Raw genomic sequence first — 14,533 nt, 5'->3', positions numbered from 1 at the left:
GACTCCAGCAACTGGGAACACACCACTACTGGTCAGCATTCCTCTCAGGGAATGTCCCACAATCCTCCTCTCTATGTGTTATTAACCTGAAAGACATTCCCTCCAACAGCGCTGAACAGCGTTAATTCCTGAAACCATACTTCAGCATTCTCCTGACCCCTGCATGCTGCAAAACAGGCCAGGCTGGCTGGAACTGTGCAGCCCTGAGGCGCCTGAGTCGAGTCTGGCACAGCCCCTATCTGGGAAGCCAGCCTCCTGGGAGCCACTGTCACCTCTGGAGGCCATCTGGGCCTGCAGCATGGGCTGATCTACCTACTGGCTTCTGACCAAGAGACCTGGCATAGGGGAGCTCTGAGCTCTGCCTCCATGTCCTTCACTCTGAGAAGTTGCCTGATTCCATGCCTTAGAAGAAACCGAGAGTGTCCCCCTGACAGTCTGAGGGACAGAACCCCACAAGGAAGTAGGCCACCCCACCCCAGCCACACTCCTGAGGCAAGGGATGCTGCAGATTCTGGGTGACCACAGGGCCCAGCCTTCTGAAACACCTCGGTCTTCATCAGGGTTGTGCCAGAGCGGCAAGCCACAGCCATTATTAATACAAAGGCCACCATATCTGGAGCAGATTGCACGTTCATCTACCAAGCATCACAAAGCTGCTTCCAGTGGACAAGAGCAAGTGGAAGTACAGGGCTGAGCAAGGCCAACAGCAGGTTGCTAAAGAGCATCAAATCCACATGCTGGGGTCAAAGGGAGGAAGCCAACCTGAACACCCAAATGGCACTGAGGCCCCAAGGCCTCAAAGAAGCTGTCTTTCGTGGGGACTCCCCAGACTAAACTTTGCAGACACCTGAAAACTACATGAAAAACCAAGACCCCAGGACACAAGGCTCTGCTACCAAGGCCATAACCACCTGCTGGGAAACAAAGACATGGCCTCTACAAATGTGCCTAACAAAATTTGGCTGGGGTGCTGTGAGATGTGTTGCTATGATTGGTTAATAAAGAAGCTACTCTGGTCTATGGTGAGTCAGGTTATAGCCAGGCAGGAAATCCAAGACAGAGACAGGAAGAAAGGCAGAGACAGAGGAGACACCAGCCTGCCACCCAGGAGCAACATGCCAGCAGACCGGTACAGCCAAGGAACATGTGGCAAAACACAGATTAATAGAAATGGGTTAATTTAAGATGTAAGAGCTAGCTAGCAAGAGGCCTGCCATAGGCCATACAGTCTGTAAATCATATTAAGCCTCTGAGTGATTATTTTATAAACGGCTATGGGACCGTGGGGCTAGGCGGAGGCTAGGCGGGAACGAAGAAAACTTTTACAGCTGCATGGTGGCAGTGCACACCTTTAATACCAGCACTCAGGAGGCAGTAGCAGGTGGATGTCTGTGAGTTTGAGGCCAGTCAGGTCAACAGAGTGAGTTCTAGGACACCCAAGGAAGGCCAAACAGAGAAACCCTGACTCACAAAAACAAAGAGGCATGTAAATGCTTGTCCAACTCCTAATCCCCAGCACTACAAAAAGAACCATTAAAAAATATAGAAGCCAGGCACAGTGGCATAGACCTAAAGTCCTCACTATTCCAGAAGTGAGAGGATGATCTGAGGCCAGGAGTTCAAGGCCAGCCTTGGCAACATGGAAGAGATGATCTCAAAAAAGAAATGGAGAAAGAAAGCAAGCTCTAATCCAGGACCACGTCAGACAACAACCACTCCAGCTGCTTCGCCTGAAAGACAAGTGAGTGGGCACGTAACAGAGGCCAACCTGAGTACCTCCAGCAAACGATGCATGCTAACATCTCAGCCACCAAGAGACATAAACTAAAGCCAGTGTTACCAACATACACCCAACAATGTGGAGATACCTGCCAAGAAGCCGGACAATATGCAGGCATTATCCTCACAAACATGGCAGGAGGCACCATTGCAAGGGCTCATGGGCCACCATCTTGCCGTGGCCCACCAACACCAATCAGTATACAGCAGCCCCGTGTGAAACGCTGAAAGCTATGCACAGGACTGAGGTATAGCTCAACAGCAGAGTGTTCATCTACTGTGTATGAGGTCCACACTTAGTATCTGGAGGGGGGAAAGTCATTTATATTTTAGCCACAGGGAAAAAGAAAAGACAGCTAAATGATGGCCAAATAGCTCTCACAAGTCTGGGGAGGTGGCTCAGTGGGTAAAAGGTTTGCCATGCAAGCCAGATGACTTGAGTTTGAATTTGCAGAACACACCTAAAAGCCAGGCTTGGGAGTACAAACGTGTAATCCTAGCAGTGAGAGGTAAAGACAGGAGGGCCCTTTGTGCCTAATGGCCAGGCAGTGAACTCCAGCTTAGTGAAGACTGTCTAAGAAATAAGGCAGTAAGCCAGCAGGCACCGTCACACATGCCTTTAACCACAGAACTCATGAGGCAGAGAGAAGTGGGTCTCTGTGAATTCAGGGCTAGCCTAGTCTACACAGTAAATTCCAAGGCTACATAGTGAGTATCTGTCTGAAATAAATAAATAAATAAAAATAGGGTGCAGAGTAGTAGAAGAGGATATCCAACGTCGACCACCGGCCTCTGCCCAGGTGAGGCGTAGACGTGTGTGTACGTACGTGTACACACACACACACACACACACACACACACACACACACATACAGCCTGTATGAAAGTCTTTTAAGATTCAGGGCTGCTGACAGATGGTGATGGCGCACACCTTTAATCCTAGCACTTGGGAGGCAGAGGCAGGCGGATCTGAGTTCGAGGTCAGCCTGGTCTACAAAACAGTTCCAGGACAGCCAGCTGTTACAAAGAAAAACCTTGTCTCAAAACAAAACGATTCAGAGCTACCTTTTACAGCACATTTTACTCAGACAAAATACTTTTACAAACAACATAATCAATAAAAACATGAAGGGAAAGTCATTAATAGCAGCAATTTCTAAAAAGAGCTAATCACATACAATCAGACTACATGCAAGGACTCTACTAGCAAAACCAAAACCTACCTGGAGGTCAGAAGCTTAAAAATAAAGACCAACTTGATTCAAACAACAGGCAAACCTTGTTCACAAACAAGAACCATCACTGAATAAAAGGCACGTATCTGATGGGAAAATGCAGACAAGCCGTCCTCCTCACCATCACTGGAGGAATTCTAACTGGTGTGCCCCTGGGCATCCCCTCTCTCCACCCTTGATCCTTAACCTGGAAATGGTGCTTCCAAGAATCCACAAGAAGCCAAGCACCATTCTACGAGGACAGCCATCAAAACTTGCTTAAATCAAGGCACACTACAGCAGACGTTTGTGTCACCCCCTTGGCAGATGACCCTGGCCACCTTAGGAGCAAGTGCTTCTTCACATTCTGGGATCAGGACCTGGGTCAGGTATGCAGGCTCTGCCTTGTGGCTGGGCCTAGCTATGGAACCCATTCAGAAAGACGAGCCCATGCCTCATAACTTCACTCAATACCTTCCCAACTCCCATCTTTGGGAGTAAGTTCTAGAACAGGAGAAACAAACAGCCCAGTGAGAGTGGAATCAGTAAGGATATCTACAAAGAACAGGCAGTTGTGAAAAATGATCTAGATACAGATCCACCTAAATGTCAAACCTGGGAAACCAGGGGGAGTCCCAGAGCTGCCATGTGATGATAATGAATGGCTACTAATTGCCTTGGGTTGTATTAGCCAGGTTTTGTTTGGGGCTTTTTGGAGAGGAAAGGATGAGATAATGGAACCCAAGTAGTTTCCACCAAGCCACACCTGGCCACACCTGGCCACACCTGAGCCATGCATGCCTTGGATATTTTAAAGTTATCCCAAAACATACAGCTACTTGATGGCTACTCTAAGACAACAGGAATCCAGGCCACCAGCACAATCTCTCAACTTCTATCTATAAGCAGTTTTAAACCTCTTGGAGAAAGCTAGAAAGAGAGCTCATTCAGTAATGCTTGCAGAGAAGCACGAGGACCTGAGTTCAAGCCCCAGAACCCACAAAAAAGACAGGTGCAAAACCTCAGCACCGAGAAAGCAGGCAGGTGGACCCCTACTCTAAAATATAAACTCTAGGCCAGTGAGTCTTCACCTCAAAAGACAAGGTAGATGCCACCCAACAGTGACCTCTCCACACATGTGCACAAATGTTCAGAAGGACACAAACACAGAGGTGTACACACGCACTATAGAGCCAATAGTGAGAGTACACATTGGTAATCTCAGAATCAGGACATCAGGGAAGCTGAGACAGGTGAACCCTGAGCTCAAACCTACATAACAAGACCCTAACTCAAAAACAAAACAAAAATAAGATAGAAAGTTCCATAGAAAGTACTAACCACCTGTTTATATTTGCTGCTATGAAAAAGCCTAGGTCAAAATGCTGGCTAGTCCAGCAAGAAACAAAGTGTGAAGCACTGAGGTAAAAGCACTCACCACACAGGCGTATCTGAACACACCTCTGGGGGTGGCCACATTCCTGCCTGTGGAAGAGTTGGGGCCGTCACTTGCCGCTCTTGCAGGGGCCGACATTTGGTTCCCAGCACCCACAAGGTGACTCACAACTACCTGTAACTCTGGTTGCAGGGCATCCAATGACCTCTTCTGGTCTACACAGGCACCAGGCGTGCACATGGTGCACATATATACATGCAAGCAAAGCACTCATACACATTAAAATTAAAAATCTTTGTAAAAAGCATTAAAAAAAAAAAAAAAAAAACAAGACCAAACGGCTGGCATTGATACCGTAACAACCTCAGCAATGACTCCAGATGCCCCAACACTGGCCTTTCCGGCCCCTTCCTGCAGCATTTGAATGCTGAGTAAGTGGATGAAACACTTAGGCTGTTTCTCTTCCTAAGCAAGAGCAGGAATCCCAGCACAGCAAGATCTGGTAGGGTGTGGATACACAAGGAAGAAGCTAAGCCATCCACTGGTGACCACAGGGTCCATGGAAACAGAGGCTCACCTCCTAGAAAGCAGGCAGAAATGTCTGGAGGGGTGCGGGAGGGGTGTAGGCTTACAGAGAGCAAGTCAGCATGTCCAGTGAGTAGTAAGAACTGGACAGGCCAGAAAGACTTGGAGGGCTCTGAGGAAACGCCCAAATGGGCAGCAAAAATCCAAGTTCTCAGGGAAGAATCTAAAACCTTTAAGTGAAGATTAGCTGACAGCTACAAGATAAACTTAAACAGTATTTATGAAGATCTGAACTCTCCAGAGTCTGGAGAAGGGAGGGGAATGGGCTGGCATATCAAGAGCAGGATGACACACATGCATTCGGAAGGGGTTAAGATGCAGAGGATGCCAGGACCAGGGACAAGCGAGGCGGTCAGCAATGTACAAAGGAGAGCCCGTGAGAACAGAAGAGGGCTGGAGCTATAGTACGGTGATAGAGCACCCGACCAGCATGTCTGAGGTCCTAGACTCAATTCCTAGTTCTACCAAAAGAAAAACATCAAGTAGGGGGTGGTGGGAACAGCCACGCATCATCCCTCACAAGCACGTCTCTGCCGTCTCCTCCCACACTCAGACCCAACGCCAGATCAAGAGAGCCTGGTCAGTTTCCTTAACAGGACATGGCCCCTTCAGCACTGTGGAGCTCACCTATAGAACAGCAGTGCTCACATCTTCTTCCTCCCACGGGCCCACCAAGCCCGATGTCCCTAATCACCTTCAGTTCTGCTGCCCATGTATAGCTGGGTTCAGGGCCCCCTCCCAGCCTTGGCCCTTCCTGACTCTTAAGATTAGGTGCATTCAGGGTGCTGTGACTGTAGATTTGGTCTTCCTAGAGAGGCAGAGAGGCCAGAGAGTCTGCGAGGGCCTCAAATCAAGCAATTTCCTGCAGGCTCCTAACTCCTGCCGGAAGACACCCAGTGATACTTCGTCACCCAGCAGACTCAAAGGCACAACTACCTGGGAGAGCTGCCAGGCGCCTAACTGTCCAGGTTTGTTACGTCCCACTTCCTGGTGCCACAGGGCAGCTCTGGAAAGGGAGAATGAGTCCTACCAACGGTGGATGACTAGGACACAGAGAGTGATTACCACAGGAACAGCTAGGACAGGTGGGGCTTCCCTGAGCAGGAAGGGACTGCCCCACAGCACACAACTTCACTTTCTTGCCCAACTACAACAGCTGCCTTGGACCCTGGCACTTTCCTAAAACAGGCAGGCACTGCATTCTGAAAGCAGCACCCTGGAGATGCAGAACCCAAGACTTCAGTCCCACACCTGCAGGCTGTGGTTCTGCATGGAGGGATACACCAAGTACCACAAATGGAGGCAGTCAACCAACCTATAAGCCTCAGCACTTGGGCCATCTATGTGACGTTGAGGCAAATGTCTGTCTTCCAGGCCATACTGTTTCCAACAAGTGACTGAAGTAAGAATAGCAAGGTTGCTGAAAGATCTAAAGCAATATCATCTTCAGTACTGGACCAGAGATAGGTGTAACTTTAAAGCTGACCCCAAACTCAGCCACGAAGACATATGCAGAGACTAAAGAAAAACTCCCAGTTTCTCCTTTCTCGTCGTCTTCTTCCATGCACAGTAAGATATCTTAATTCAAATCCCAGGTGCTGAGAGAGCTGCTCAGAGTTACAGCACATTCCCAGCATGCCTGAGACCCTGGTTTCAATACCTAATACCAAAAATAAAAAAATAAAAACCCGAAAAACAAAAACTGCCCCCAAACAACACTGGAGGCTGAGCCTAGGCTTCCCCCCACAACACTTAAAAGGCAAAACAAACAACAGAGTCTGTAAATAAGACCTCCAAGGACTCAGAAGTGATGCAGCAGCTGAAATGGTTTGATAGGCCACCACCCTACATCATACGCAACCACTAGAGTGAACCTAGGCCTTCGAGAACCGTTTTGATTTTTTTAAGGTTTATTTTTGTGCTAGGTGTTGCCACACCTTTAAAGCCAGCACTTGGGAGGCAAAGGCAGAAGGATCTGAGTTCAAGGCCAGCCTGGTCTATATAAGCGAGTTCTAGGATAGCCAGAGCTAGAGAGAGACCTTTTCTCAAAGAGAAAGAAAGATTTATTTATTTTTATGTACGAGTGTTTTGCCTGCATGTATATGTGCATCACATGCTTGTGTGGTGCCTTTGGAGGTCAGAAGGTGTCAGACCCCTAGAACTGGAGTTAACAGATGGTTGTGAGCCACCATGTGGTTGCTGAGAATTAAACCCATGTCCTCTGCAAGAGCAGCAAGTAGTCTTAACCACAAAGCCATCTCTCCAGCTCCAGCCTCAGAAAATCTTGAGGGTCACGCACGCCAAAAGAACAACTACAGCCAGGCATCATAACAGGCCTGTAATCTCAGTACTCAGGCTGAAACAGAAGGATTGTGAGTTCAAGGCCAGAGAGACTACAGAATGAATTCAAGAACAGGAAGGGCAACTTACTTAGACTACACCTCAAATAAAATGAAAAGAGGGCTGTCAATGTAGCTCAGCGACAAACTCTAGCATCAACCAAGCACTCAATTCAACCTCTAGACTTGTGAAAAGGAAACAAAACAAAAACCCAACTCCCTACAAACCATCAGTATTGGACGTTAAAACTCAAGGCCTGGGCTAGTAAGGTGACTCCGTGGGTAAAAAGGTACCTGCCACCAAGACTAGTGGCCTGAGTTCAATACCTAGGAACCACACGGTTGGACAGAGAACTACTTCCTGAAAGTTGCCCTCTGATCTCCACATGTATGACATGGTATATATGCACACACATACCCACTTGCACACATCATTTTTTTTTATGTTTTAAATCCAAAGTATGTTCTCTTTAGGTTTATAAACATGCAAAAAAACAAAAAAACAAAAAAAAAAGTGGGAGATCCAAAAAAAGAGGAAAATATTAATTTCTAAATTATTTTTATTTTTTGAGACTAGAGTCCTTCTATGTAGCCCTAGTTGACCTAGAACTTGATATGGAGAACAGGCTGGCCTTGAACTCACAGGGATCTGCCTGCCTATGTTTTCCAGGCAATGGAATTAAAGATACATGTCAACATGCCTAGCTCATTTCTAAAATTTTTTGACAAGATACAATTTATTATTTCTATTTTATCAGGCTAAGCAAGTTTTGCAACTTTTAAAGAATTGTTGCTGAAGTCTATGCTGGAGAGGGAAAGTTAAAATAGGCTCCTTCCAACAGCCTGACAACACCTACAGGGGTCACCTGGCATCGTCTTTCTAGAACAAATCTGACAACTCAGAGACACTACATGTGTACAGGTGTGTGCACACACCTCACAATCACCCTCCAAGGATTCAGCCTCAGGGTCACAATGGATCTGTAACCATTTAAGACTGATCCTGAAAGCCACAGAACCCCCAGCAATGTACATGTGCACAGCAAGAGGGCCAGGTGCTCTTCCACCTCCAGATTCCAACCTCCCCCTTCCCAGAATGCTAATGCCAACAGGCCCTCCTCAACAACCTCTGCACTCCGGGCCTGAGCAGCTAAAACCTGGCCCTATCCACCCAACACCAACTCCCTTCGCTATGAAGAGCCTGGACACTTGAAATCTAGGAGATCGCAACACCCAAGTGTCTTCGTCTCTATCCATCCACAAGGTCAGAACTGGATATTCTAGGGGCAGTACACACAGGAAAATGAACCAAGTGGATTTGTTCTCCAAAAAGCAGCTCTCTGCCTGTGGATAAAAGCTGTGGCAGCTACCACTGGTCTGAACTACATTGTAGATTACTTCCCATATTAATTCACCTCTTCAGTAGCAACTGTGTACAATGCTACCACATGTCAAACAACCGCTAAAAAGACCAAACTGGTAGAGATGACAGTTGTATGAAAACAAGCCTAGAATGAGGAGATGTCTCTGCAGGACAACTGAAACGGTTCATCTTCACCCTCGGGTTGACTGCATTTGGAATGGCGTAGGAGTACTCCTCTGGGTATCTGTTTCCAGGGAGGTTTCACTGGAGGACCCACCCTGAATGCGAGTGACACCATCCCGTGGACGGGGCCTCACACTAAATAAAGAAGGCAAGCAGCTGGCGCCTGCATTCATCTTCCTGCTTTCTGACCGCCATGATGGTCCAGCAAAACTACAGGCCAAATAAACTTTTGTTTAAGTTGCTTTTGTCACAATGATAGAAAAGTAACTAATATGGAAAACTGATTCGGAGGAACAGGCCATCGCTGTGACAAACCTGGTCCACGGCGTGCAGGCCTGTGGTGTGAAGAATGCCTGGAATGCTTTAAGCAAAACTTACTAGGCCATCCATTCGGGTGGGCATTCAAAAAGACCAGAATGTCGACAGACATGTGGCCATGACGGCCAGGCTCATGGAGTCCAGAGGGGAGCAAGGATTCCATTGGGAGCTGAGCTAGAGGCCACTTGTGTTAACTTCTGGCAAACAATCTGGCCATGCCCTTAACATCGGAGGCCAAATTCAAAAGTAGTGGGCTAAGTTGTCTGGTGGAGTAGATTTCAAGACAGCAAGGCATCCGGGCTGCGGCATGGTCACCGCTCACTGCTCTTAGTCAGACGGTGAGAAGGAGCATGAAGAGAGAGGGCCAGGAAGATGTGGACAAAACATCTGTAACTGAGGGGAAACCTCACGCTCTGCACTGAAAAAATAGGAAAAGCATCCTTAGGGCAACACTCAGTCACAGAAAGGTCCAACTGGTAAAAATGCCAACTCCAGATGGTTCAGAAGGGAAAAGCAAGTCTGGCAACCTGAGTTCAGTCCCCACATAAAGAGGCAAGGAGAGAAATAATTCTATCTATGCACAACATGGCATGCGTGTACACATGAACAAATACACACTCACCCACACAATAATAATAGTGTTTTTTTAAGAAAATGCTGCCTTTAATCCCAGCACTCGGGAGGCAGAGCCAGGCGGATCTCTGTGAGTTCGAGGCCAGCCTGGGCTACAGAGTGAGATCCAGGAAAGGCGCAAAGCTACACAGAGAAACCCTGTCTCAAAAAACAAAACAAAAAAGGAAGGAAGGAAGGAAGGAAGGAAGGAGGGAGGGAGGGAGGGAGGGAGGGAGGGAGGGAGGGAAGGAAGGAAAGAAAGAAAGGAAGGAAGGAAGGAAGGAAGGAAGGAAGGAAGGAAGGAAGGAAGGAAGGAAGAAAGGAAGAAAGAAAGAAAGAAAGAAAGAAAGAAAGAGGAAACTTATTTCAAACAAAGAGCTTGGACTGAGAATGCCATCAAGTGAAAACAACCACTTAGGGAAGTATTTTCCCAAGTTTAGCTGGCAAGACACAGAAGGTCACTACAGCCATAGTGGAAGGGGCCATCTACCTCAAGCTGGCAGCGGAACTTGAGACTGTCCACAGGACGGTTTTTGCAGGCATGCAAATTACAAGAGGGAGCAGGGTTGAAGTCCTTGCAAAGAGGCTGAGAGGCCACTGATGAAGCCGCAAAGGTAAAGCCTCAGTTGCAATGGAGCTCTCAAGACACAGGATCTATCAAGACTAGACCAAGGAGCATCTGCCAAGAGAAGCTGCAAGCACAGGCTGGAGCAGACCCTAGAAAGAAGCCTCAGGTGCTACAGGCAGTGGTACTAAGGGGCAAGGCCACCCATGTTTGCCACAGCCCAAGGGATTGCATCCCAAGCCCAAGATAGCAGACATGGAGTTGCACGGTTTGGTGTTTGCCCTACACAATTTTGGGCCTAGTTCAGTCTTTGCTCCTGGAGTGTGCAGAGGATACGTAGCAATCAGAGGACAACTTGTGGGAGTCAGTCCTCTCTTCCCATCACGTAGGTCCCAGGGACAAACTCAAGTGGTCAGGTCTGGCAAGCGAGGCATCTTGTGCCAGGGTTTTTGGTTTTTAGGGTTTTGAACAATGTTAGAAATGTGTTAAGATTTGAGGCTCATGTCAATGAACTATAAAACCACCTTGCCTTAGGAGATGAGCCTCTAAGGTCCAGGGATGGAACGCTCAGATTTAAAATGTGTTTGGTGTCGGGTTGGACTTGTGATAGTTAATCTGCATTGTTGATATGACCGAATTTATAATCACCTAGGAAACACCCCTCAGGACATGTCTGTGAGGGTGAAATTTTCTGATGGGCATGTCTAAGAATGCAATCTTCCCAGTAAGCAGCACAACTCCCCAGGCAGCATTAGGTTGACCTTGGGAGAAGACATTCACATTCTAAGACAAACCCCCCTTACCAAGCCTCGCCAGCCTCTACAGCAGGGTCATCGTGGCTCATCTCTCACACACACACACACACACACACACACACACACACACACACACAGCTTTCCACCAGGAGGTGGGCATCCCAGAGTTCCTGCAGACACTCACCGTCCCTAACGCCATCGCTCCTTACTCTCCTGACCACTCCCACATCTCCCCAGATCAGCTTTCTTGTCCTTCATGGAAGAAATCCTTTGCCAAGTCAACATAATCAGCTCCTGCCATCCCCATCCTGTCTATGGGTAACGGCTCACAGTTCATAGGGAACAGACTCACCCGCTCATCGGCCTGGGCATCTGCTGGAGCAGAAACCCTAAGCTATTCCTGTCTTCTCTCTGCCCTCCCTGGTCCTCTTCCACAGTGACCTAGAACTTGACTTCTGCCCCTCCTCTCTCACGGGTGCCGGGTCTACTGACTGTACTTTATAACTAGATTTCATCCTAAGCATCAAGTGCTTAGGAAACTTCAGTGGTGCCTCTTTCCTTCCCTTCCGCACAGGCTACAAAGTCCCTTTATGAAATGCAAAACATCACATCCTGCGTAAAAACATGGTCAGCTACAGAAAAGGCCCACCCCTCGACTGTCCACAACCTCTGCTTCTAGCTTGGAAACAGAGAGGGCCACTTCACCTCTGCCTGGGTACTTGTGGCCTATGAGTATGTGTGGTGGGACTCAGCTTCAGCACCCTGTTACTCGGTCACAGCACCAGCCCAGCCACACAATGGAGAACCCCAAACCAGCTGGCTTCACACTCTCGGTGTGACGGGAGATCCTGACCACCTGTCATCAGAGTGAACTGTCCCCCTTCCCCAGGGACACAACACATGGAAAGGGGAGTGAATAATGCAAATCTAAGAGGACAAGACTCCAAGCACGCTGAGTCACTAAACATGTACTGCTCCCTGAAATTATACCATGCCAGTAATATGGCCTCACAAAGGCACGGGGACCAGTACCCCATTTACAAACCATTTACCAAACCTGATTACTCTGTGGGCATGTGCCGAGCAGTATGTCTTGTGTCAGGGCATACATATGGAGGAGAGTCGAGGCATGGGTGTGGACAATCAACTGGACACAACATAATCGAGCCAACACCATACATGGTTGTGATTTCAGGTGACCTCTGCAAGGTCTCCCAGGGTGTGACATCACTCCCAAGAGCAGGCCCAGTGCTTGGTGACAGGGAAAGAGGCACCGTCTGACCCATGGGGGTCATTCATTAAGCACAGCTGAGTCCTCAGGGCCTCAAGGCAGTGGTCAGGACTCAGCTCCTGTACCTGGCCCCACCCCAGACGCAGCTCCACTACACCTGGACACGACTCTAGCTGATTCAGCATGTCCGCCTGTATTTCTGAGGTTGCATGGGGAAAAAAATCAGAAACCTAACAGTCACAGAGCAGTGAACACTGAGAAACGCTGAAAAGGAGTTAAAATGATATTGCAAAAATGTATGTGACCAACACTACAGACAGTGTTTTTCAGACTAAGAGCCTAACTCTCCATACCTGTTTCAAAAAAAAAAAGGTTATTCAAAATATCCAGTAACCTCACGATAAATATAAAGCTAAACCAACCAGCATTTCCACCGTGTGTCATTAATCACCAAATGGCATCTTTCTGAGAAAAATGTGCCCAAACAAGTAGTTGATATTCAATCCATCAAAGCTGAATTATGGCCCTCCATACTACAAAAAAAAAAGTACTGTGTAAGTTCCATGTTGACAGCTCTCCTGTATGGAAACCCACTAACACACAATAACCCCTTCACACATTCATTTTAACTGAGAGTTGTATTCTTTTTTTTTTTTTTTAAATTAATTTAAACAGTCTAGCTAGATTAAGGGAAAATCAAAACAGCATCATCCAACCACAAATAATGTGTCAGGCTTCAGATGACAGAGATCACTTGTGCAGGGGGAGGCATCCACCTACTGGCTCTCCATCCCTCACCTCCACCCCAGTTCCTGCGTGTAAAACGTCTGAGGATAAACCACGGCCGTGCACATATGGCCACTCTGAAACAGAGAGAAAACTGCAACCACACCAGGCTCACATGTCTGCAGCGCGAAGCAACCATACTTACATCTTTTGCCATGTTACCAGATCCAGGAAATCAAGGTTGTAACTGCGTACCCTCCACAGAAGAAACCGGACTTATCTGGTAAAAAGGAAGGAGACAATTAATGAGAACGGAAAAAAAAAGAAGTTTAACAGACATCGCATTTCAAAGGAAACATCTCCCCACCAGCACGAGGCAGGGCCTCCAGGCAGCAGGGGCCTTTCTTGCACAATCCCGACAGGAGAGCTAGCCAAGCAGGTCCCACACGGGGATTTTAAGTCACCTCTCCAAATGGAAATGCTCCCTGCGGCCACCAGCAGCTCCCACTCGCAGCGGGGCCGGACCCCGACCCTTTGCAGAGCGAGGTGCAGCCGTCAGGCTCACCCCACCTGGGTGCGCGGGCCCTGTCTGACCACAGGCCCCACCGAGGCACAAGGCCCCCCACTTGGGCACACGACACTGCGTGGCTCCGCCCGGGCCCGAGCAGGCCCTCGGGCTGCCGAGACCCCAAGATGCCGCCGACCACTCTGACAGGTGGGCTCCCGGCCGCCCGCCCGCCCGCCCGCCCGCCCCACCTGTCACTAGGCCCGGCCACCAGCCCCGCGCGCTGGCGCGGAGAAAGCCGGAGGGTGGCCAGGACCCCTGCCCGCCGCCCACGCCACGCCGCTTCGAGGCCGACTCCGGGCTGAGGCTGAGCGGCGGGCGGGATGCAGCCGGACGCGGGAACCGGGCTGGGGCGGGAACGGGGCCGCGCGCCCAGCCCGCGCCCTCCCGCCGCGGCCGGCCGGCGCCCCCGCCACACCTGGCTGGCCGGCGGGGCGCGCGGGGCGGACGACGGGGGCGCGGGGGCGCCGGCCCGGAGGTCCGGCCCTGGCGGTCCCTGCCCTGAGCCAGCGGCGCCGGGACGCGGGCTCACCCTGGGCCGAGCGTCGGGCCGGCGTGACGTGCGCGCGGCGCGGTGACGTGGGCGGCGGCGGGCCCGCTCCGCGCAGCGCGCCTGCGCGCCTTTTCGCGCCTTCGGCGCCCTCCTCCTCCTCCTCCTCCCGCCGCTCATCTCCCGCGCCTCTCGCCGGTGCTACCCGCCCTGGGATAGGGGAGGGGCCTGTGTGCGCGTGCGCGTGTGGCGGGACTCGGCTGGAGACCGCACGCACTGAAAAGCGCTGCGCGCGCCTAGATGTGCGCATGGAGGCCACGTGTGTGTGCGCGCCTCTGTGTGTACACCAAGGGCCAACTGTATGCACGTCTGTGTGCATGCGCAGGGAATAGAGGGCCACGTGTCTGCCTCT

At 49.7% G+C, this 14,533-nt stretch overlaps 1 protein-coding gene across 4 annotated transcripts in view; it reads right to left on the bottom strand.

The window, feature by feature from the left end:
- Tfdp1 (transcription factor Dp-1) overlaps positions 1 to 14,219 on the bottom strand; it is a 43,716-nt gene extending 29,497 nt beyond the window's left edge. For 2 of the 4 annotated variants that reach the window (XM_036166353.1, XM_036166355.1), the window contains exons 1-2: positions 14,164 to 14,219; positions 13,272 to 13,346 (exon numbers count right to left, since the gene is read on the bottom strand). In XM_036166353.1, the coding sequence (XP_036022246.1) occupies positions 13,272 to 13,283 (12 nt within the window). In that variant the 5' untranslated portion in view covers positions 13,284 to 13,346; positions 14,164 to 14,219. Of the gene's footprint in view, positions 1 to 13,271; positions 13,347 to 14,049 lie in introns of all 4 variants that reach the window. The other 2 variants (XM_036166352.1, XM_036166354.1) reach the window with 1 other exon arrangement.
- Between the last annotated feature and the right edge of the window lie 314 nt (positions 14,220 to 14,533).

This window comes from Onychomys torridus, chromosome 17 (genome assembly GCF_903995425.1).
Source record: "Onychomys torridus chromosome 17, mOncTor1.1, whole genome shotgun sequence".
NCBI lineage: Eukaryota > Metazoa > Chordata > Mammalia > Rodentia > Cricetidae > Onychomys > Onychomys torridus.
The sequence above is the reverse complement of the archived record's forward strand: the minus strand, read 5'-3'. Positions and strand labels throughout refer to the sequence as shown.